The sequence below is a fragment of the Brassica napus genome, chromosome A2, assembly GCF_020379485.1.
Source record: "Brassica napus cultivar Da-Ae chromosome A2, Da-Ae, whole genome shotgun sequence".
Classification (NCBI taxonomy): domain Eukaryota; kingdom Viridiplantae; phylum Streptophyta; class Magnoliopsida; order Brassicales; family Brassicaceae; genus Brassica; species Brassica napus.
Genome location: NC_063435.1, coordinates 27,451,288 through 27,475,260, shown reverse-complemented (window position 1 = coordinate 27,475,260; position 23,973 = coordinate 27,451,288). Strand labels below are relative to the sequence as shown.

The window sequence follows — 23,973 nt, the reverse complement described above, 5'->3', positions numbered from 1 at the left end:
ACTTCGGTTTCGTTTCCAATCAGAAACCTTCGCTGTCGCTGTTCTCTCTCAATTAATTAATTAACGACTTTATTAATTTACAATTTAATTTAATAGATACGGTATCGCTGGTCTTTTTCTTTATTCTTTTTCGAGTCAAATCTTTCCAATTATCCAAAAGATAGTAATAATCCAATATAATATAATAATGTAATTTATTTTTTTGACAACAAAATAATATAAATTATAACACTGGAACTAGATTTTGACCCGCGTTTAAAAGCGCGGATTATTTTTCTGATAAAAATATATGATATGAATTAGTATTTTAGTCTTGTTATCCATTATTATGTGACAAAATTGTATTATATCAAAAAATAAAATTATTATTTTTATTTAGTTATTTAATGTAATTATATTTTTAATCGTTTGATTTTTTTTAAACATTATAAGGTTTGATTAGACTCAATGTCTATTATTTTAAATAAATTATTTTAAATTAGATGAGAACAATATTTTTATATCGAGTTTGGATCCGTGGTCGAACCGATAAAATGATGACTTGTACCTAAACTGGTTTAGATTAATGAAAACTCGTTAATTTAAAGCATGTAAACTTCGAAAAAATCCGCAATCAAGTGTGACCCGACATTTCGTTGACCTGGTAGAAAAAATAAATAATCTTCAATAATATTTTAAGAGATGAATGAAACTTCTAATATATTTTTAAATTTATGATTTTTTATTTACTTAAGTGTTTAAAATTTATATTTAATTAGTTGTTTTATATGAAATATTTGGTTTGATATAAATATAGGATGCTTTGCAATTCTAGTAAGTTTATATATAAATTGTATAAAAGTCAGTTAATATTATATATATATTGTATATACATTATTTAAATTTCATCATCAATTTTCATTAATAATAATTGGGTTTACATGATATGAATTTGTAGCTGGTAAAATAGGTTAGCACTTATTAACAATGCATTCTTTTAGAATATTACTGAATCTATATGTAAAAAATAAAGGCCTATATATTTATGCAAGTTTGTATAAAAAGAATATTTCAGATGTTATAAATCGTGCTCAAACACTTGTCTACAAACTTATACATACATATATATATATATATATATATATATATATATATATATATATATTTATATATATATATATGTTATGATAAAGGTTGTCTTAGAAACCTATGTTTTATACAACAACGTAGAATTCAATAACAACATTTCTATTATTATGTAGTACTATATTAGAATGCAATATTGGTTTGTGAAATTTTCATATTCAAAAAATACGATAAAAAAAATTTACGGAAAGTTAATTTAATAAAATATTACTGAATTCATAGAGTCTATTTTTATATTCATAAATATCATTTATATTCAGTTTCCTAAACAATGAGAAGCAATAAATGATTTCATTAAAAATATTGCATAGTTTGAGAAAAATAAGATGAGACCAAAAAAATAGTTAAGTCTAATGAAAGGGTCCAACAACTTTTCATAGGTAGATTTTTTAAAACTCTTTCCCTTTTAATAGTATAGATATCTCAAAATCACAAAAACTCACATTAAAACATCTCTTATAAAATAATTTAGTGCAAATTTCTAATTTTTTTTGAGATACATCGATATAATTAAATACTACCCCGACAAAAGGTATAGTAATATTTATAGGCCGACAAAAGATATATTAATATTTATAGGTACTTATTTATATTTGTAGTAATAGTTCCATGTTAAAAAATGAAAAAAAATCTATACTGGATATATGTATTACAATCTTCTAAGCCAGAACTTTTACCATTCTCTATTTAACCAATTGCCATTAAACACAACATGGATACATATTTGATTTTGTTGTCCCGACCGAAGTTGGTTTCTGACAACATATCTTTGATGAGAACCAGTTATGAACATACATGATGAATTATTCAACCAATTTCTTTGGAAATAAAAATTTGCAACAAGATAGTATAGAGTTTAATGGGCACATTGCAACTCTTTTTACATGACTTTGAGAAATCTACAACTCTTATTTTCTGAAAACATTAATTACACCCTCCAAATTTTCTGAAAACATAGAGACAGCTTCAAGTGCCTAGACTAAGTGAGACTAACATTCCTTTTGAAAAGGAGGCTTCAATGAATGTGATAATGTTGCTGACTCCATGACAAGATATGCGAGAGTTCTGACAAATATTAGGAGAAACTATCCTCGCATTATTCACAAAAAGTCCCGACCCACCAGACTTTGTAATGGTGAACATTTTATCAGGGATGCTACAAGGAACAAGTGTTTTGTTCGGGAAACGAAGCATGTGGTTGATCCCAAGCCAAGCAGGAATCCTATGTCTTAGGATAAACGTCTCAAGACTCTCTTGACTCAAGTCTGCATGAGACAGATCCTCGTCGTTAGGCATCAAGAAAATAATCTATTGGTTCTTGAAGACATTTGTATCGTTGAGGACATGGAGAAGGGTGACAAAACCATAGTAAGATTCTCTTCTCATGTCGGAAATGGCAGAGAAGAGGTCGCTGCTTTGGTTGTCATGTCTCAATATAGGAGTTGGACGTGGCTCGGTTACGGTGGTTGCAAGAATCGTAAGAAGAGAGAATAAAAAGAGTGCTATAATTAGGAAAATAGATCTCATACTAGCTGATATTTGAAACATCACTCATATCAATCCTAAAGCTTTTAAAACAAAATTTATATACTATGTGAAGTTCATGAGTTTTAGAAGTTAATACTATTAGTTGATGCATGGTTGATTCATCACTTCAACTTTTTTCATTTAGTAAATGTCACAAGAATGAACACAAAACTACATATTACACAAGTGTAACAGAGATAAAATACACACATATATATACACGTTCGTCAAGAAGATGAAAAAAAAAATTAGGATTTAGTGAAGAACAAGATCATTAAAACCACGTTTAGAGGCTAAACCAATAACACACAACATGTAAAACACTTTACCACTCTTCACTTTTGCCTTTACTATTGCTTTTCCCTTCTCCACTTTCATCTTAGCCTTAACCAACATTGGCTTATGAGATTCTCCTAACCACTCTCGCTCTTCCGCTTCAGGTTCCTCCTCTATAGTCTCTAGTCTCCCCTTTAGTATATCCTCCAAGTCTTTCCCCAAGTCACATATACTCTTATTCTACCAAATCATAACACTTTTTGTTTTAAACTCCATGTCTAATATTGAAAATTATGTGAATCAGAAGCTCATGTTTTCACAAAACATACCTCAAAATCGCGGTGTAAGTTCCTCTTGTTCTTCCTTCCATGAACAATCCACCACATCTTCCTATACACCAAACTCCTCATATAGCCTTGTCCTTCTCAGATATGGTTTCTTCTTGAAAATGGTTTCTTCTTGAAAATGCTATACCCTTTTACAGCTTTATAATGATACTTCTTGATTCCCTTAAAAGTGACCCAAAAAAACTTTTTTACTTTACAGACAAGCTTCAATCTTTAAATGTGTTGCTTCTGATTATAACACATATAAAAACACAAGGTGGTTGTCACAAATCATCACATTCTGTTTTGTAAAGTCTTTATGTTCTGTAAAGTGGTTATCTCCTTTATCATGCTATCTCTCTTCTTGCCTTTTATCTCTTCTTTAATTGATGCTTTATCTGTCACGCTTAATCTCCAGCAATTATACTAAATAATATGTTTAAAGTGGGCTTACTACTCTATCTCTTGTATTGTCAACGACTAATCCCATACAAAATGCCATATAATGTACTAAACATTGCAATCAACATGACCTGTGGCATGTCTTAGTGAGATTATGGTCGATGAAGTGTGAACTGTTGAGAAGCTGCTCGTAACATGAACTTCTGTATAAATGAAGATATACATAAGTTCAGTCCCATGATCAGTTGAATACACACTTAACATTAAATTTTAGACACTTTCTGTCTGGCTTACTAATATAAGATTTGTGTATTAGTGTATCAAAGATAACTTGCGGGACAAGAAGTAAAGCTTGTGGACCAAGTATGAGTGATTCATTATTGAGCAACCAACACAACCATATACTTTTGATATTTTCTCAAAAATGTTGCTAAGCAACTCAAGAAAGTAGAGAGGACTCGCTAGTTACTTGATGTCAAGTCTGAACCATGGAAAAAATAAGACAGACCGAACCATCATAAGCATTTGGTTTAACATTATAAGTAGCCTTTGGGTACAGTTTCATCATTCCTCTCTTTTTGATCTCTTTTTGGGTCTATACAAAAGTCACAAACGTCAAAACCTCAGCTTATTCTCTAACAATATAGGGAAGCCCCAGTGAGAAGAGATAATAAGATTGAAATAGAAACCTTCTCTGTTCATTTTATCTGTTATACGTGAGTAAATGCTCAAGAACCTTCTTGGCAAAACAAGTGCCTTAAGAACCAGCTTCCTTGGTCGGTTTAGTCTAAACCCTTTTGACCTACCCTCTATTTTCTTCCCCTCGTGATGTCGTATAGCTCTTGTGGTAGCCTTCTCGTAATGATGACTTAGCTTCTGGTAGCGGCATGCTGATCTTGACCGGGTCTTACCAATAATCTGTAGCATCTTGAGCTTACTGTTGTTGTTTTGAAGATGTACAAAACAGAGAGAAGGAAATATTTTCAAAGATTGTGACTGAGAGTAAGGAAGTACTTAAATGAGTAATGAAAGCAATGAGATACAGCTGAGTAATACAAACAAAAAACAATTGGATGATGATTGATGAGAGAAAGGGGCTCCATTAAAATGATAAGAGAGTGAGGGAAAGATTCTGAAACCACATGGCTATATTCCTGCTTTGTGTTTATTAAAAACCACAAATCCCCAAGTCTTATGAAAGTTTTGAAGTTCTTGTTTAACCACATGAGTCAGAGAGAGACTGCACCTGCCATGTACATGACCTATGTGGCTATGGTTGTCACATAGAGAGAAAATAATAAATAATTGATGTTATAGTTTATAGGAAAACTGAGAGCCATGTGCAATGATTGTTTAAGAAGTTATATATCTAAATGAAGAGAAGCCACTGAGTGGCTAGCTGTGTAATCATTTGGCAACATGAATAGAAGAGAGGATAAATGCAAAAGACATCAGTCCCAATAGATCTATGATTTTTAAAATATTAGTGCTAAAAGAAAATTTATCAAAAGAATTTGTTTGAACTTTTTATTAATTCAAATTATGATAAGTGGTTGGTTAACCTTAGCCATTGAAACAGTTTCAAGGCCTTACAATGCTCTCAAACGCCATGGAACACACAAAATGTAAACTTCCAAAGATTCTGCAACTCAACTAGTTACACGTATATGAATAACGTTTCTGGCTGCTTAAGCAATTCACAAGAAACATGAAACATGCTGCAAGAGAGAATGCAAGTAGAAGACTCATCATATAAAGCTACAAATAGTAAATGCAAACTGGTTTAGAAGCTCTTTTCATTTATCCTCAAGTCTTCTACTAACATCTTCCAACTAAGAACACACCTGAGAAGATTCATCCGAATCCAACTCATAGGAGCACGTTTTTTGTACCTTTAAACGGTGCTTTCTACATCTTTTCTTCTTCTGCTCCTATCTAGGCCCACTTTCATTAGCTGAGGGGACATTGCTTGGGAAACTAGATATATCAATGTCAATGAGCGTCATATCATACATTGTATCAAGAGAATCCGAGGCGTCAACGAGCAAAGAAGACTTCACAGCTTCAGAGCGCACAGGATCAGATGTCACGCTGGAGCTTTTCGGCGAGCTTGCATTTGAAGATAGACTACTTGAAACCGAAACACCATCTATCTTGTTTGCAAACACTGGTTTGTTCTTTCTCATTGCATCCATCTCTTGGCCAGTTGGCACAAAGGTTCTCGACCGGTACTTCTTTGTCCCCTCTTCACCACCCTCGTTGTGATTATAGAGTACGTAGTCATGATAAGTAGGAGCAAACTGTAATAATAACCAATCATCAGGAAAGCAAATTATTTAAATCACAAAACAACATGAGTTAGTTAGTTACCTGGTGAACAGTGTCATGGTAAAAGTCATTTAGTTTTACAGCATGTGTTAGGCTCCCTGAGAAGCTGCGAGAGCCACCAACGTTGGCACCCGCATACTCCTTGTATGGGAAAGCATAGAAATGGCATGCTGCAGCAATGAGCATCTCCACACATATTATGAAGTTTTGAAAATGAGCTGCTTCCTCTGCAGTCTTTATGAATCCAGATTTTGCAGCAAGAAAGACTAGAACACCCTGTACAAAGAAGAGGGTCAGGGAACAAAATTAGCAAAAAAAAATTAGGCCTGAGATTTTGAACCAAACCGAACCCGCTGAATTTTGGTTGGTTCGGTTAGAAGTTCAGTTCGATTTGGTAGATTTTTTGAAAAAAATTGGTTTTTGGTTCGCAATAGTTACTTTGATTTTTTTTCTTTAAAAAAATTATACCTATACCGTACCAAAATCTGAACCGAACTAACTGAAATAACCAAATTAACCAAATTTAATCGAAATTAACCAAATTTATCCAAAATTTTAACAAAATTAAACCAAAATCTAAGTGAAATCAAAACCTTTGGTAGGATTTTCATAAACCGAACTAACCGAATAAAAAACAGAACTTTATTTCGGATTAATTTGGTAAGATTTATGTTGAACCGAACTAACCGAACCGAATAACCCAAACTAACCAAACCCGCATGCCTAAAAAACATTATATGTGGAAGATAGCAATTAGCAAAAAGCCAAGAGTTGAAGCCAAAATGTACCTGCCAGTAAGTTAGAAAGACCACCGACTTAATGATCACAAACTTTGGGACCGGATTAAACGGCTGAAGCAGATCTCTGCACGCCATGTAAAACAGCACAAGCGCGTACAAAGCCACTGTGTAGGATATGGTGTAGATGATGGTAAGATAGAGATACGCTTGGTCAGGGTTAAAGTTCCCGTCCTTGTACTTCCCTTTTGCGTAAAGCACAAGTGTGACAGCCACTAGGATAGGCTTCAGGATTACGAATTGCAGACAACCTTGCTTGCATCTTCGAATAAAACGCCTGTAACATGGCACATGTGTCAGTTATACATCTCTAGATACTATTAGATAAATGTAAACTTACCCGTCGAGTGTTAATGGAGGAAAGCAACAAGTCATGAGGCACCATGATGGTTGTAGAGAGCGACCGCTTAAGCTGAGCACTACTGCTCCTGGACCTCCAACCCAAGCCAAACACAGGGATAGGAAGTTGTAAATCACCCAAGCTTCATAACTGAAACACACCAATAAAAATTCATTAGAAACATTAATGTCACAAGGCCATTGACATTAAAAATGAACTAGTAAGAGACTCCAAACTAAGAGTAAAACACAGTTAACACTTCTAAGCTCAATTCTTGATGTAGATAAGTATTTGGAATATTTCCAAATATCTTATTATTTGTTTTATTAGTTATTTAGATAATTATCTTTATTGTTTTAGGGTTTTTATGTTTTATTATATATAGTTTTTGAGGCTATGGTTTTATGTAGTTGATGAGTTTTATGATTTGATTAATAAAAGTTAAGAGACTTTTCTTTGTTCCTTGTTTTCGGTAGATCATTGGTGATCTCAACGAATTTAAGAAGACATTGATCTTAGGCATTCTTAGACTAAATAAGATCTTTGTGATTTATTAATCAAAGAGACTCCAAACTAAAGAGTAAAACACAGTTAACACTTCTAAGCTCAATTCTCAAGCACAATCAGAGTGTTAGGAAGACTCACACTTCTCGTATGGAATCAAAGTAGATGGAGCTTCTAGGGAGGACAAGAGACAAGAATGACATAAAGGCATACACCTGTAGCACAGTGAGGAGAAGCAAACCAATCAAGAACATGTTAAGAACTAAGCAATGTCAACAGGTTAGAGATGCTGAGAGTACTAACCGGGACCATGAAGACAATGCGTACAATATATCTCTGATAAGTCGGCTCCGTGTAGTTCAAGAGATGCCTATAGATGTGGAATATTGCAAGAGCAATGGCTCCAACAGTGCACAGAAACGCCACAATGTTGAGATAAAACGGAATCGAATCCGCCATTTCTGCAAACAGGACAACAAAACGCGAATCTCGCTATCAACAAACTATGTAATCAAGCAAAAGGAGAGGTTTTGGGTGCAAACCTGAGACGGATCTAAGGGGGGGAAAAGCAAAGTTGGTGACTTTACGTTGTGGGTTTGATGAATCGAAGATCCGTGATCGTGATTACCAAAGTTGGTAACTTTACGTGGTGGGTTCGATGATTCGTGTGAATTGAAGATGGGGAAGAGAGCAATGTAACCGTAGTAACAGAAAAAAAAAAAAACCTAAATTTGAGGAAGATTGTGGATTTGGAGATGAGGGTTTTGATAAGCCTTTCCTTCCTTTCTTGAGAAAGGAGCAAGCTTTTAGGAGGAGATGGGCTTTCCAGAGCAGAGCAAGTTTCGAAAAGAGATAAAAAAAATTTAAGATGTTTTAGATCAACGAGTTGGAATCCAATCAACGTCCATCTAATCCAGGCTGTGTATACATCAAACCTTGATTAATTATTTCGCTTTCTAACGTTTTTTTTATTTTATTTTGGGAATGATTTAATTTTCTACTTAAGAATCACGACGTCTACCAAATCCAGTGATTTTAATAGACGGTTCATTATTCTAAATTACATTTTATAAAATTACAATATCATTTGTCGGCAAGTTTCATTTTATTTAGCTGTACTCTTTACATCAGCAAGAGAAAAATTGTATTAAACTTGTCAAAGGTGTGGTGAAAGTGTGGGACTGAGGAAATATATATAGCTCACATGTATATTTGTCTTTAAAGTAGAGAAATTATAAAAACCAATTTTTAAAAATGTTATTTTTTAAACAAAAAACATTTCTACTATAAATATACAAAACATCATATATATATATATATATATATATAAGAAAATAACATTCATCTATATTTATATTAATAAACAACATATATTTGAGAGATTTTTTTCTTTATTATATAGTTTGTACATTAAATAACACAACTTGTGTAACTAGGCATGGACATTATGGAGCTTAGTTGGTTTCAGTTTAGTTGATTTGGACGTTGAGATTTTGATGTTATGCTTATAAGTTTCATTCATGTTTTACTAAATATTAAATATTATTAGGTCGGGTTCGCTTCGATTTCTTCTGGATTCGGTTCGGGTCAGATTGTAACCAATGTATAAAATCGTCCAAATCTAATCATTCACAAATCTAATTAAAAATTGTTAAATGATCTAAACTAACTAATATTATTTAAAATAAAAATAAAAATAAAACAAATTACAAAATTCTTTAGAATGTCATAAAATATCTAAATTATCTTAGCATATATAAAAATATTAACATATTTAACTAATTTTATATATTTTCAGATTTTCTAAACCCTAAAATACTAAGCTCACAAGTCTCATTCAGATATTTTTGTATAGCGGTATAGATTCGGTTTCAGGTTTGGTTTTCAGCTTTTTCGGTTCGGGTTTTGATAGGTAATTCGGGTAAAAAAACTATTTTTTCTCAAGAAAATATACAAGCTCAGAATGGACCTGAATATACATACCCCGGCCCATAAAAGGCCCATCATATCTATGCCACTTGGCGAGAAACAAAAACATAAGAGAAGCAAAGGTGTGGAAGGTTACGAAAACCTTTCAAAAACTCTCACCTTATCCTCCTCCTTCTCCGGCGAGCATCCAAAAATGGCGTCGACGGTGGGAGTTCCATCTCTCTACCAAGTCCCCCACCTCGAAACCTCAAAACCCACTTCCCAAAAGAGGTCCTGTTTCTCACCTCTCTCTCTAGACAACCCTTTCTTCTCCTCTCCCATCTCTCTCCGAAGAACTCGTCTCATCCACTCCTCTTCCGCCGTCGCAACTCCCAACTCCGTTCTCAGCGAAGAAGCCTTCAAAAGCCTCGGCCTTTCCGACAACGGCTCAGAAGAAGACGATGGTGAAGAGCTCGCTATCTCGAAACTCGGTTTGCCTCAGCGTCTCGGCGAGTCTCTCGAGAAGCGTGGCATCACTCACCTCTTCCCGATTCAGGTTTTAAAGTCTCATCCTTTTCACTCTGAAAACTCTTAAAGTCTTGTCCTTTATCTGTATTGGCATACTGTTTTTTTTGTGTTGTGTCTGAAGAGGGCTGTGCTGGTTCCTGCGCTGCAAGGACGAGACATCATAGCTCGTGCTAAGACAGGAACTGGGAAGACTTTGGCTTTTGGTATCCCTATCATCAAACGCCTCACTGAACAAGCTGGAGACTACTCTGCTTTCAGGTCTTTTTTGTTATTACCTTACACAAATGTTCAAGAAATAGTTAAGCTGTAACTAGTAGCTCTATAGAGGATTAGTGACTAGACGATAATATTGATATAAATTTTTATATACTTTACAATTATATTAGATATTTTAGTTTTTTTTTGTGTCTAATTATAAAGTTATTGTGATGAGTTATAAAAATTAGATATACAAAAAAAACAGACAAATTTATGATCTGCATTAACATTATTGTTTGATTAAACAAATTTAGACCAACTTAGACCAATTTTAACCGATTTAAAACGTTTAAATCGTTTAACCAATTATTTTTTATATAGTTTACATTTATATTAGATATTTTAGTTTTTTTGTGTATAATTGTAAAATTATTTTGACGAATTATAAAAATTAGATTAAAAAAAATATTAGACAAATTTATGGATTTACACTAATATTATTGCTTCATTAAATCAATTTTAATTGATTTTAAACAAATTAAACTGATTTGAATCACATAAATTGGATTTTAAGAAAATGGCTTTGCTAGCTTGTGCTGCTGCCTAGACCGATTTTTAGAACATTGGTTGACATTGATGGTTTTCTAAATGTTTGGTTTTCTCTTTTATGAGTAGGAAGTCTGGTCGTCTTCCCAAGTTCCTTGTCCTTGCACCTACACGAGAACTAGCTAAGCAAGTAGAGAAGGAGATCAAGGAGTCTGCGCCTTACCTAAGCACCGTTTGTGTATACGGTGGTGTCTCCTACACCATCCAGCAGAGTGCACTGACCCGTGGTGTTGATGTTGTTGTTGGAACTCCCGGAAGAATCATTGACTTGATAGAAGGAAGAAGCCTCAAGCTAGGCGAAGTTGAGTACTTGGTGCTTGATGAAGCTGACCAGATGCTTGCCGTTGGGTTTGAGGAGGCTGTGGAGTCGATTCTCGAGAATCTACCGCAGAAGAGACAGAGCATGCTGTTCTCAGCTACTATGCCTGCTTGGGTGAAGAAGTTGGCTAGGAAGTATCTTGACAGTCCATTGAATATTGATCTGGTTGGAGACCAGGATGAGAAGCTCGCTGAGGGGATCAAACTTTATGCAATCTCGGCTACGTCGACATCAAAGCGCACTATTCTTAGCGACCTTATAACAGTATGACTCAGCTTATAGTTTGCTATTTCCTTAAACATGGTTGATGATTGGTTGGTGTCTTTTAGGCTTTCGGGTTCGGTTAGTTCGGGTAGTTCGGTTAATTCGGTTTGACATAAATCTTACCGAATTAACCCAAAATAAAGTTTGGTTTGGTATTTGGTTTGTTCGGTTTTTGAAAATCCTAGTTTTTGATTTTGGTTAGATTTTAGTTCAAATTTGTTAAAATTTCGGATAAGTTCGGTTCAAATTTGGTTAGTTCGGTTCAGATTTGGTTAGTTCGGTACAAAATTTGGTTAGTTTGGTTCTGGTTTTTGGTTTGGTTCGGTTTAAAATCCCATGCCTAGTGTCTTTAGTTCTATACTGATTTGTTCTATTTTTCAAAAACTTGAAGGTGTATGCAAAGGGTGGCAAGACGATTGTGTTCACCCAAACAAAGAGAGATGCAGATGAGGTCTCTCTAGCGTTATCAAACAGTATAGCTTCCGAGGCACTTCACGGAGATATCTCTCAGCATCAAAGAGAGAGAACACTCAACGGTTTTCGCCAAGGGAAGTTCACGGTTCTAGTTGCTACTGATGTTGCATCTCGTGGACTTGACATCCCCAATGTAGATCTAGTAAGTTTTCAATATGAAGCTATCCATAGCAAGTCTTCTTTGTTCTGACGTTTCTCTTCTACAGGTTATCCACTATGAACTTCCTAATGACCCAGAGACCTTTGTGCACCGTTCTGGACGTACCGGGCGTGCAGGAAAAGAAGGCTCTGCAATTCTCATGCACTCTAGTAGCCAAAAGAGAACGGTGAGGTCTCTTGAGCGTGATGTAGGCTGCAGATTTGAGTTTATTAGCCCACCAAGTGTTGGAGACGTCTTGGAAGCTTCAGCAGACCAAGTGGTGGCCACTCTAAATGGTGTTCGTCCTGAGTCTATAAAGTTCTTCTCAGCAACTGCTCAGAAACTACATGAGGAGAAAGGAACTGATGCTTTAGCTGCAGCTCTGGCTCACCTCAGCGGTTTCTCTCAGCCACCTTCATCTAGATCTCTCCTCAGTCATGAACAGGTTTGATCCTCATTCATACTTTTTGGGTAGTTCTTGAGAGTCCTATAAACATTCAACATCCACTGCAGGGATGGGTGACTTTGCAATTGATAAGAGATTCAACAAACTCCAGAGGCTTCTTGTCAGAGAGGTCTGTCACTGGTTTTCTCTCAGATGTTTACGGTCCAGCTGCGGATGAAGTTGGAAAAATCTTCTTGATTGCAGATGAGAGGGTTAGTAACATTGAAATGATCATTACATCAGCAGTTTTTTTTTTTTTTTCAAAATTGTAGTCTTATAGAGATCTCTGATTCTGCTAATATATTATCAGGTGCAAGGAGCTGTTTTTGATCTACCAGAGGACATAGCGAAAGATCTACTGGAGAAAGAGATGCCAGAAGGAAACAGTGTCTCCATGATAACAAAGGTATTCACTCTTTTGATACAAACATAACATATTCACAATAAGACCCTTTTTGACTAACAACACTTGACATCTTTTGGGTTTTTATTGTAGTTGCCTCCGCTGCAAGACGATGGACCGTCTAGTGATAACTATGGACGGTTCTCTAGCAGAGACAGGATGCCTAGAGGAGGAGGAGGAGGTTCTAGAGGGTCAAGATTTGGAGGTAGAGGAGGCTCTTCACGAGGGCGTGATAGTTGGGGAGGTGATAGTGACAGAAGAAGTAGAAGCAGTGGTGGTGGAGGAAGCAGCTGGTCCCGTGGTGGTGGTAGTTCTAGAGGAAGTTCTGATGATTGGTTGATTGGTGGTGGTAGTGACAGAAGATCATCAAGCAGGAGAGCTCCTTCCCGGGAAAGGTTAGTTTTCTTTAAAGCTTCAAACAAATCTAAGTTAAAATCTTCACACTTGCCCGCATCAACTGATTGATTGATGTATGTGAATTAGGAGTTTTGGAGGTGCTTGCTTTAATTGTGGAAGTTCAGGACACAGGGCAGCTGATTGTCCTGACAAGAGAGGGTTTTAAAGTGTTCTTAGTTAATGGTGTCTGCTCTTGAGAGAGAGAGAGGAAGGGGTCCTTGTCCTTTTTGGTGTTCTTAAGACGAGTCCTTTAGTTCTTGCTTCAACCGTTTGTTTCAGACGGTAGAGAGTGCAATCACTGAGGGTGTATACTTCACACAAGGTCTAACTACAAGCATAGTGCATAAAGTAAGCAAGGGGGAAGGTTTTCCTCACTTGGCATTTTCAGAGATTGCTTCAGAAACATGGCAAAGCTGATGGATGTTTTAATAATAGGTTCCATGTTTCTAATTTTGTATTTGTGATCACATTTGTATTTCTATGTCCTTATAATAGAAAATCAAGTTTGAATTGACTTGTCACACAAGTATCAGATACATAATCATAGTTTATCATAATTCTCAATTTTTGTCTTTTGATAAACACATATAGAAGATATCTTTACCATTTAGCTCGATCAATATTAGAGGCAAAAATCACAGATAGAAGAAAAAAGATCAAACGGTGGAGGACGGTGATGATGGAGATGTTGTTGGTTTAGCAAGTCGTCGTGGAAGACCACATTTTGGCAAACATTCTTGGTAACAAGGTTTGTTTTGTTTGCCACATCTAATGGAACAGACTCTGAAGCAAAAGAATCTTGAATCTTCTGTTGGCTTGATATCATCACCATCATCAACATCAACATTCATTCCATTGCATGCTTGTAAAACAAATCCCATTATTATCAATGCCATTACCATATACACCTTTCCCGCCATTTTCCTCTTACAAGTTTTTTTCTGTTCAAAACAAAACTCTAGGACTTCTGTTTGTTGTATGAGATGTGTAGATTGGTGATAGAGAGGAAGGCGTTTATATAATGAGTTTTTGCCTCTATAGATAGTATATTTGTTGTTTCTGTTTGTGATTTTTGTCTGGCTTGACATGAATAGGATTTGCTAACTGTTGTTTGAACTTCATTCTTGTTATTTCATTTCTTGTTATGTCATTTGGTGACTTGGAAAAATATGAAAACATGCGATGTACAATTTTCTAGTATTGATTCTTTTAATGAACAAGAAATCATTGTTGTCTCAGATTTTAATAAAATTCAAATCAAACAAAAATGTACAGATATTTAATTAATGACTCTACAATGAGCAACAGCGGAACCAAACTTTTACATATCAATACTGAACATCAATTGGTTGAATTGACTAAGCCGATCTTTCCATCACAATTTCATCATCTCATTAGCAAGATGGGACTCTCCAAAACTCTAAAATTCAGTGTTATTATATTCTATATTTGTTAATCATACTTACGAGATTATTATTTGGTTTTATTCAATCAACATTTTCCATATCTAATTAGAATCCAGTACTATTTAGAACATTTTTGAATACATAATCATTTGAAAAATTTCAATAAATTTCACAGTAAATTACTAAAATAATATTTTTTATGATTTATACAAACTAGCTGTGAAAAAGTTAACATAAAGAGAAATTAATATAGTATATAAAAAATCCCATGATTTCAAGTTTATGAAATAAGAGAAAGCCAATCGCACAATTCCAGCCTATAATAAATATTTTATAATTTGATTAAAATTATAGATATAATCATATAAGAATAAAAATAAAATATTATTTTTATTATATAGCTCATTTCGTATTAGTTTTAATTTTAATTTTAATTATTAATATTAAAATAATATAACTTTTCTCTTAAAATCGTCTCACATTGATGAAAGTCTGTTTGAATGTTTCTATATTAAATTTATTAGATGATATGTGCATTCAGTTAATTTTGATCAGTGTTATGTATGTTACAATAGTTATATGTGAATCGTGATCACGTGTGTTTTGACCCATGTTTGAAAACACGGTAAAATTAGTAGCGACTAACCGTGGTGAATTTAATTAAATATAAAATAAAAAGTAAGTATAAAACTAATTAATATCACTTACCAAATAGTCTAAATGATATTCCAAATAATAGTGTATGGTAACTAATTGTAAAAATTATAGAAAGTGTAATAACGTTTGATTAATTTTTTCTATATTTATATAATACATAAAATAATTAGTAGAACATAATTTAGAGAAACTGATATATTGATTTAATGATCATATAAAAACATTACATTTGTATATAGAGAACAATAATAATTATTAATGTCTTATAATGTACATATATGTCTTAGAAGTCATTTATAAAAAAAAAGAATAAAATTATCTATCATGGCTTACAAAGTTATTTTATCTTATATATTAAACGAGAAGTCACTTAATTGACTTTTCCTTACATGTCAATTATTTGTGAAGTTTTAAGAAATTTTTTAATAATTTTCTTGGTCAATAATGTTTAATTTTATTTATTTTAGTTTATATTTAAAAATAAAAAATAAATCTAGAACAAATTAATATCAATTGCCAAATAATCTAAATTATATTACAAATAATGATATATGGTAACTATTTGTTGAAATTATATAAAGAATAATAATGTTTGATCAATTATTTTTATATTTATAAAATATATAATATGATGAACAAAACTTTATAATTTTTAATTATTTTCATTAGATCTAAAATAAAAAGTAAGTCTAAAACTAATTATTATCACTTGCCAAATAACCTAAATGATATTAAAAATAATAACTAATGGTTGATAATTTTCAAACTATAGAATTTGTAATATATGTTTGATCAATTCTTTTTATATTTTCATAAAAACAAATTAATATAAAACATTTTATAGAAATCGATATAATGATTTCATATTCATATAAAAATACAGCCGTATGTATATTAATTATTAATCTCTTATAATGTCCATATATGCTTTATAAATAATTAGGCTTTGAAGATTTGACAGATTATATTTAACAGAACTTGTGAGAACTTTGATTCAAAAAAATTTTGTATTTAAAATGGATTTTTGGTTAATGTGATAATTACATATATAATTCCACAATCATTTGTTATTATTACATCAAATTTATGGAAAATTTACGACTGATTTTCAAACCATTTGATAATGTTTCTTATTATTATTTTAAAATTATGACATTGTATACATAATATATATTAAAAAAATTCTTATACTTTATAATATACTTTTAGTTATAAATTTTATAAAATCAGTTATATATATATATATATATATATATATATATTTGGATATGCGCTTCCAACACCTACCCACTTCCTAATTTGTTTTAAAAAACTCGCTTCTGCGTTTCCATACGATTCTGCTTCCACGTACCGCTTCCAATTCCATGTAGCATAGTGTTACTACCTCCAATAGAGGTTAATCTCCTCCCTTAAATAATATTATGTTCATGATTCTTACTAATATGTTGGAAATTAATCAACTGAACCATTCTTCCTGTATTTATATCCACAATTACAAATGTATGATGTTGATAAACACATATAAAAGAAAACTTAGCAGTTGGCTCAATTGATATATAGTTAGAACTTAAAAGACACAAATCACAAATAGAAGAAAAAAAATCAAACGGTGGAGGACGGTGATGATGGAGATGTTGTTGGTTTAGCAAGTCGTCGTGGGAGACCACATTTTGGCAAACATTCTTGGTAACAAGGCTTGTTTTGTTTGCCACATCTAATGGAACAGACTCTGAAGCAAAAGAATCTTGAATCTTCTGTTGGCTTGATATCATCACCATCATCAACATCAACATTCATTCCATTGCATGCTTGTAAAACAAATCCCATCATTATCAATGCCATGACCATATACACCTTTCCCGCCATTTTTCTCTTACAAGTTTTTTTCTGTTCAAAACAAAACTCTAGGACTTCTGTTTGTTGTATGAGATGTGTAGATTGGGGATAGAGAGGAAGGCTTTAATATAATGAGGTTTTGCCTCTATATATAGTACATGTTTTTTTGTTTTTGTTGTTTGATATGTTTAGTTTGGTTAGATTTATGTATGGCTTGATATAAATAGGATTGGCTAAGTATTGTTTGAACTGCATTCTTGTTATGTACTTTAGTGGCTGGAAAATATGAAAATATGTGAGGTATAGTTTACATTGTGGTCTCATGGATTTTAATAAAATTTAAATTTAACAAAAATCTACGTTTATTTAATCAATGATTCTACATTTCTACAGTGAGTAGTAATAGCGGAACCAAACTTTTACATATCAATACTGAACATCCATTGGTTGATGTATTGACTAAGCCACTCTTTCCCGTTCATCATCTCATTGGCAAGATGAGACTCTCCAAGATTCTAAAATTCAGTGTTATAAAATTTTATATTTGTTAATCATGCTTACAATATTTTTAATTATGAATTGGTTTTATTCAATTAGAATTTTCTATATCAAATTAGAATCCAGTAGTATTTAGAAATTTTTTGAATACATAATCAATCGAAAAATTCCAAGCAATTTCATGGTAAATTACTTAAACAGAAATTTTAATGATTTGATGAGTTACACGTACTAGCTGTGAAAAACCAAAGTTAACATAAGGACAAACTAATATAGTATATTTTAAGATCCCATGATTTCAAGTTTATGAAATAAATAAGAGAAAGCCAATCTCACAAATTTCCATCAAGTACAAACAGAAAACAAAAATTATATACTAGGCAAAATGTGTATTATAACAATAACTAGAGGGTCAAGATTTGGAGGTAGAGGAGACTCATTATGAGGACGTGATAGTTGGGGAGGTGATGATAACAGAAGAGGTAGAAGCAGTGGTGGAGGAGGAAGCAGCTGGTCCCATGGAGGTGGTTCCAGAAGTTGTTCTAATGATTGGTTGATTCGCGGTGGTAATGACAGAAGACCATCAAGCAGCAGAGCTCCTTCCCGAGAGAGTTGAGTTTTTCTTTGAGCTTCAAATAAATCTATGTTAAAATCTGTGCACTTTCCCTATTGAAGTGATTGATTGATGTATGTACGTAAAACATGAATTTTGGAGGTGCTTGCTTCAATTGTGGGAGTTCAGGACACATGACAGCAGATTGTCCTGACAAGAGAGGGTTCTAATATGTTCTTATTTAATGGTTTCTGCTCTTGAGAGAGAGACATCCTTGTCCTTTTTGGTGTTATTAATGCGAACCCTTTCGTGCTTGTTGCAATCACGGAAGATGTGTGCTTCAGACAAGGTTTAACAATAAGCATAGTGCAAAAAAAAAATAGAGGCAGAAAGTGAGCAAGGGAGATTGCTTCAGAAACACGGGAAAACTGATAGATGTTTTTATATTTAGGCTATACTGATCAGATTCCATGTTTTTGTTTTGTATGATTTACGTGGTTAGTCGAGTCTAAATACACTACTCTCTTGTTTTGTTTTTTGTTGTACGTTTCTATTGTTATATGTGAATCGGGATCACATGTGTTTTAATAGAAGGTGGTCTATGTCCTTATAATAGAAAACAAGTTTGAATACACTTGTCACACAAATACCAGAGATATAATCAAAGTTTATCATAATTCTCAAATTTTCCTTCTTGATAGACGAAATCTTCAGCAGTTAGCTTGATCCATCAAACGGTGGAGGAAGGTGATGATGGAGATGTTGTTGGTTTAGCAAGTCGTCGTGGGAGACCACATTTTGGCAAACATTCTTGGTAACAAGGCTTGTTCTGTTTGCCGCATCTAATGGAACAGACTCTGAAGCAAAAGAATCTTGAATCTTCTGTTGGCTTGATATCATCACCATCATCAACATTAACATTCATTCCATTGCATGCTTGTATAACAAATCCCATCATTATCAAAGCCATGACCATATACACTTTTCCCGCCATTTTTCTCTTACAAGTTTCTTTGGTTCAAAACAAAACTCTAAGATTTGTGTTTGTTGTATGACTATGAGATGTGTACATTGGTGATAGAGAGGAAGGTATTTATATATTGAGGTTTTGCCTCTATATATAGTACATTGTTGTATTTTTTTGTGTTTTTGTTGTTTGATTTGTTAGGTTGGTTAGATTTCTGCTTGGTTTGACATAAATAGGATTGGCTAACTATTGTTTGAACTGCATTCTTGTTATTCATTTTTTTTTGTTATGTCATTTAGTGACTGAAAATTATGAAAACATGCGAGGCATAGTTTACTTCTACATCACGAGTATGAATTTTGAATCTCACCGAAGACAGTATATGTAGATTAAAAGAGAAAAGACTACATAAGATTTTTAGTATGGTCTACGAATTACCGTCAAGCGTGGATTTTATAAGACGACCCAAAATGATATTCTCAAACGTGAATCCCTATAAAGCAAATAAAAATTCTAATTGTAATATTTTCTTTGTAATGTTTCTCGTAGTTTTTAATATCATATTTTATCAACGTTAAAAACGTTTACTAAAATTGTTTTTGTCATTTTTAATGAACAAAAGACCATTAGTGTTGTCTCATGGATTTTTTAAAAAGTTTAATCCAACCAAAATTTATTGTTATTTAATTTAATATATTATGCTGACAAAAACTTAAATATTGTAATATACTTTTAAATTCACTTCTTTTATTAAATTTTGTATTTGTTAATCATGCTTACGAGACGTGAGATCCAATGGCGGGGCGGTTGGGGTGTTAGATTTTCTGTAACAGGTTATCCACGATGAACTTCCTAATGACTCAGAGACTTGTGTGCACCGTTCTTGGCGTGCATGAAAAGAAGGCTCTACCATTCTAATGCACACCAGCAGCCAAAAGAGAACGGTGTGGTCTCTGGAGTTATACCAACTAGCTCACGAGGTAGGTGATATGAATTCAAGTTGAGAATTATAGATAAGTTGAGCCAATAATAACAGACTGAGTCGAGTTAGTATATATATATATTATTTTTTTTTGGTAAAATGTTAAATTTATACCATTTTCAAGATTTAAAACTGTTGCGGACAACTTATTGTGCAGAAAGAAGAAACAAAACAACCTAACTCAAGAACAGAACAACCTCAAGGAGGCCTAGGGCCAGAAAAATAGAACTGCAGCAGCGACGGAGTGGGGTCCGGGGATGGAAAGGAGAGCAAGCGATCTCGTATCAGGCGGTCTAAGGCGGAACGAAGACCAGCAGCAGAAGTGGAGGCAGAGGTAAAGACCCGGGCGTTGCGTTCCTTCCAGATGAGGTAGATGACGGACTGAAAGATAAGCTTGATGACAGGTGGAGCCTGAGAAGGGTGGCGGAAGTGAGAGATCATGGCAGCTGCTGAATGCACATTAAGGGGTGTAGCAGGTAGGATAGCCTGCACAAAATGCTTCCAGATGCTGGAAGAGTACTCACATTCAAAGAAGAGGTGGTGATGAGTTTCAATACCCGTGGAACATAGAACACATTCCTGAGGAACACATCAAGGAGTTAGTATATATGCACATTAGATACATCTTTTTGATAATTAATTAAACAATATGAGGATTTTGGTGAAAACAAAAAGTTAAGATAAATATAAATTAATCTAGGATTATTATAAAATCCCATGAATTCAAAATTTTAATGAAATTATTACAGAAAGCCAATCTCACAAATCCCACCAAATACCAAAACAAAAACAAAAATTATATAATATAGGTAGAATATGTATTAAGTTGCACAAAAAAAAGGTAGAATGTGTATTACATTACAATAATAACAGTAATCATATGGTTATATAGAAGAAAAAAATACGGCCAAGCATGGACTTCCTAGTAAAGATGCCACTGCCCAGCAACCAGTAAAATTTTAAACAAAGCTGACATTAATAATCATCACTTACATACTCCTTTTGTCCTAAAGATTTCTACAGAACTATAAACCCCTTCTGTCCTAAAGATTCTACAGAACTATATACTATAGATATGATATAACAAAGCATCAGCTTCCACAGCCTTTATTCCAGATTCTCTAGTTAAATTTTTACTTTTATACATCAGAACATGAGCTGGAAAATGATTATCATTGACTGTTAAAACATACATACCTGATCAATTAATCTGGATATCTCTTTACTGACGCTGCTGCCTAGGCTGCAACCTAAATAAAACGTTAATAGATTCGTTAACTCAAGAATCTACCAATCAAGAATCCATTGATTCAAACTTGTAAAACATTAGGTACACGCTTCTACATTACATATGGTTCTAATGAATCTTTTATTTCATTTTTGACTACTAGTGATTAGAGGACAGTTGCAGCTATTGGTTTGTACCTTCTCAGCTTCAGGAGAAAAGACTGCCTTCACCTCCTGAAACACATCTTCAATGGGCTTTGCGGCATGAATCTGAAGAGCCAAGTAGAAACAACAACACTTTGTTACAACTTACAACTGCTTGACCTTCAAGCAATATAGAAGAAAAAAGATTTTTACCTTTCTAACTTTCCCCTTAGCTTCATAGTACTGAATCACTGGTAAGCTAGATTCAAGAAACACCTTGAAACGCTTCCTTATAGTCTCAATATTGTCATCCTCTCTCCCCTTCAACAGAGTTAACAATCAATATATGTATATATATGGAACAAGAGGCTACACTGAGTAAACGCTTATTACTAACCTGGTTACGTCCTAATAAGCGTCTCTCCATCTCTTCCTCAGGACAATCAAAGAACAAGACAAACTTTGGTTCAATCTCAGTCTACAGAAACCACCAAAGACATGTCATTTAAGCAATTTGTATTGCCAAACATAAACATTTTGAATGTTAACTTACAACTTTTTCAAATGCTGCTCGGTTCTCCTCATTGCGAGGGAAACCATCAATGAGGAACTTGTCATTCCCGTTTTCCTGAATTGCTTTCTGGAGAAGCTTGATTGTAACCTCAGAAGGCACAATCTTCCCTTCTTTGATCATATTCTGGATCATAGTTCTGTTGGAAAAAGACAAAACACTTACACAAAAATAAAGGATCTCAAGAAGGATAATGAATGTGAAGCTGATTAAGGCCATACCCATTTTCAGAACCTGATTTAATCTCAGCCCTGAGAAGGTCTCCAGCACTGAGATGTGTGTAACCAAAATGCTCAACAATATAGGCACACTGTGTACCTTTCCCACTGCCTGGACCACCTGCTCAACATAATACAGAACATAAACCTCAGAAGATGTACAATTAACTTTCAATAAGTAGAACTAAGAGAGAATCTCATGGTTCATAAGGACAATGCAACTTACCCAGGACAAAAATAACATTTGGTTTCTTTGCACTTGAGGTTCCATTTACCTCCTGGAGAAAATAGATTAGAAACAAACTTCAAAATAGGCTTTAAGAATGTATCTCCTAAGCAGAACAATCACTGTATGTAATTGGATTATTTTAACAATAATTAGGATTATTTTAACAATAAGATCATTATTATAGTCACACAACAATCTTCTACATACTTAAAATGGTTTATATAATTCCATCAGAAGTGTGGAATCATTACCTTGTTTGCAGCATCAACAACGGATCCCATGGTACTAATTAGCAATTCGTTCAAATATTACCTGTGATTAATAAGAAGGATTTAAATAATTTTTCAAGAGAAATATTTCATTAAAATGGAACCAAATGCTCAGATCTAAAGGGAACATATAGGTGGAAACTTTAAAACAGCTTTTACCAAATTCTGCAACACATGTCAAGTGATGTAAGCACAGACGAATGCTGACGTGTATATATATCAACACACAGAACCCAGATCCGACAGAACATAAAAATGAGAACTTTGAAACTATTCCAATCCTAAAAAAATGATTCAATCTAGGAGAATTCGAATTCATGTGACTGAAGCGGAGATCTAAATCTGGAGAATGAATCAAGGATCTAATAAAGATGCAAGCTTTGGCTGAATTGTAAGAGATCGAGCATTTGGGACAATGACATGAGTGAAAGACACAAACCCATTTTACATATGTTTTTAGAGATTGGCATGCAATTTTCAGACAGGATTATAAGAAGCTGTGAAAGAGACAATGGAAGAAAGATCTGCGAACCTGAAGCAAAGGGAACACGGAGAGCTTTGATTAAACGCTGTAAGGTGAGAAATGGAGAAGGAGAGGCAAACCGATATAAATACGCACACATACAGATTTTTATATATTTATATACATTCCGTTTTAATTTTTTATTTAATCTTCGGTTGGTTACTTTTTAAGTAACGTCCATGTGTCTGTTACTTTTAGTTTTGTTTTTTCAATATAATACTTTTTTTTGTTATTTGACATTTTTAAATTAAGCACATAATTATTTTATATTATTAAATCATGCCTAAACATTTTTAGTAAATTTAAAATGATCATAAAACATAAATATTTGATAAAATTATAGTGAAACAAAAAATTTGATAAAATTATAGTGAAACAAATATTTGTCTAAAAGTATTTAGTTTGACAAAAAAAAAAGTTGTTGCCAAAGAAAAAAAAATTGACAGAAAGAATTCTTGTAGTAGTCGAGAGCTTGTCATAAGAATATCTAATCGTCAACATACATATATTAGAGTTTTTTTTTTTTTTTTTGAGAACTGGCTTTTGCATATTTTAGAGTTATAATGATGGGCATTAGTTTTTTACGAT

The 23,973-nt window shown here is 33.4% G+C and overlaps 8 protein-coding genes across 10 annotated transcripts; 1 reads left to right on the top strand and 7 right to left on the bottom strand.

The window, feature by feature from the left end:
• Positions 1-2,907: 2,907 nt before the first annotated feature.
• Positions 2,908-3,314, bottom strand: LOC125585115. The gene is made up of 2 exons (XM_048753577.1): positions 3,258-3,314; positions 2,908-3,168 (listed from the first exon to the last, which is right to left on the bottom strand). Exons 1-2 carry the CDS (start codon positions 3,312-3,314, stop codon positions 2,908-2,910), a joined length of 318 nt encoding a protein of 105 aa, XP_048609534.1.
• A 24-nt stretch (positions 3,315-3,338) lies between these two features.
• On the bottom strand, positions 3,339-5,046 carry LOC125580917. The gene has a single exon (XM_048746204.1). It carries the CDS (start codon positions 4,581-4,583, stop codon positions 4,272-4,274), a length of 312 nt encoding a protein of 103 aa, XP_048602161.1. The 5' UTR covers positions 4,584-5,046; the 3' UTR covers positions 3,339-4,271.
• Positions 5,047-5,268: 222 nt separating this feature from the next.
• On the bottom strand, positions 5,269-8,568 carry LOC106382663 (transmembrane protein 184A). The gene is made up of 7 exons (XM_013822704.3): positions 8,168-8,568; positions 7,929-8,086; positions 7,767-7,840; positions 7,122-7,271; positions 6,773-7,058; positions 6,027-6,260; positions 5,269-5,956 (listed from the first exon to the last, which is right to left on the bottom strand). Exons 2-7 carry the CDS (start codon positions 8,082-8,084, stop codon positions 5,588-5,590), a joined length of 1,269 nt encoding a protein of 422 aa, XP_013678158.1. The 5' UTR covers positions 8,085-8,086; positions 8,168-8,568; the 3' UTR covers positions 5,269-5,587.
• A 1,098-nt stretch (positions 8,569-9,666) lies between these two features.
• On the top strand, positions 9,667-13,819 carry LOC106382664 (DEAD-box ATP-dependent RNA helicase 3, chloroplastic-like). Its single transcript, XM_013822705.3, has 9 exons — positions 9,667-10,089; positions 10,183-10,319; positions 10,935-11,448; positions 11,840-12,064; positions 12,129-12,506; positions 12,575-12,718; positions 12,817-12,912; positions 13,003-13,304; positions 13,393-13,819. The coding sequence occupies exons 1-9, from the start codon at positions 9,748-9,750 to the stop codon at positions 13,469-13,471; spliced, it is 2,217 nt and encodes a 738-aa protein (XP_013678159.2). The 5' UTR covers positions 9,667-9,747; the 3' UTR covers positions 13,472-13,819.
• A 142-nt stretch (positions 13,820-13,961) lies between these two features.
• Positions 13,962-14,225, bottom strand: LOC111203223. Its single transcript, XM_022696751.1, has one exon. It carries the CDS (start codon positions 14,223-14,225, stop codon positions 13,962-13,964), a length of 264 nt encoding a protein of 87 aa, XP_022552472.1.
• A 2,596-nt stretch (positions 14,226-16,821) lies between these two features.
• LOC111203218 lies at positions 16,822-17,278 on the bottom strand. Its single transcript, XM_022696744.2, has one exon. The coding sequence runs from the start codon at positions 17,232-17,234 to the stop codon at positions 16,971-16,973; it is 264 nt and encodes an 87-aa protein (XP_022552465.1). The 5' UTR covers positions 17,235-17,278; the 3' UTR covers positions 16,822-16,970.
• A 1,351-nt stretch (positions 17,279-18,629) lies between these two features.
• LOC111203216 lies at positions 18,630-19,249 on the bottom strand. The gene has a single exon (XM_022696743.2). It carries the CDS (start codon positions 19,247-19,249, stop codon positions 18,986-18,988), a length of 264 nt encoding a protein of 87 aa, XP_022552464.1. The 3' UTR covers positions 18,630-18,985.
• Positions 19,250-20,252: 1,003 nt separating this feature from the next.
• On the bottom strand, positions 20,253-23,486 carry LOC106382665 (UMP-CMP kinase 3). 3 transcript variants are annotated; one of them, XM_022705819.2, is made up of 10 exons: positions 23,395-23,486; positions 22,845-22,905; positions 22,591-22,642; positions 22,368-22,485; positions 22,129-22,285; positions 21,973-22,053; positions 21,789-21,896; positions 21,630-21,701; positions 21,402-21,454; positions 20,253-20,783 (listed from the first exon to the last, which is right to left on the bottom strand). In XM_022705819.2, exons 2-9 carry the CDS (start codon positions 22,872-22,874, stop codon positions 21,443-21,445), a joined length of 630 nt encoding a protein of 209 aa, XP_022561540.1. In that variant the 5' UTR covers positions 22,875-22,905; positions 23,395-23,486; the 3' UTR covers positions 20,253-20,783; positions 21,402-21,442. The 3 variants fall into 3 exon arrangements, with proteins under 3 accessions (XP_022561540.1, XP_048602143.1, XP_013678160.1); XM_048746186.1 differs by having other exon boundaries at positions 22,132-22,285; XM_013822706.3 differs by lacking the exon at positions 20,253-20,783 and adding an exon at positions 20,894-21,153.
• Positions 23,487-23,973: the final 487 nt, after the last annotated feature.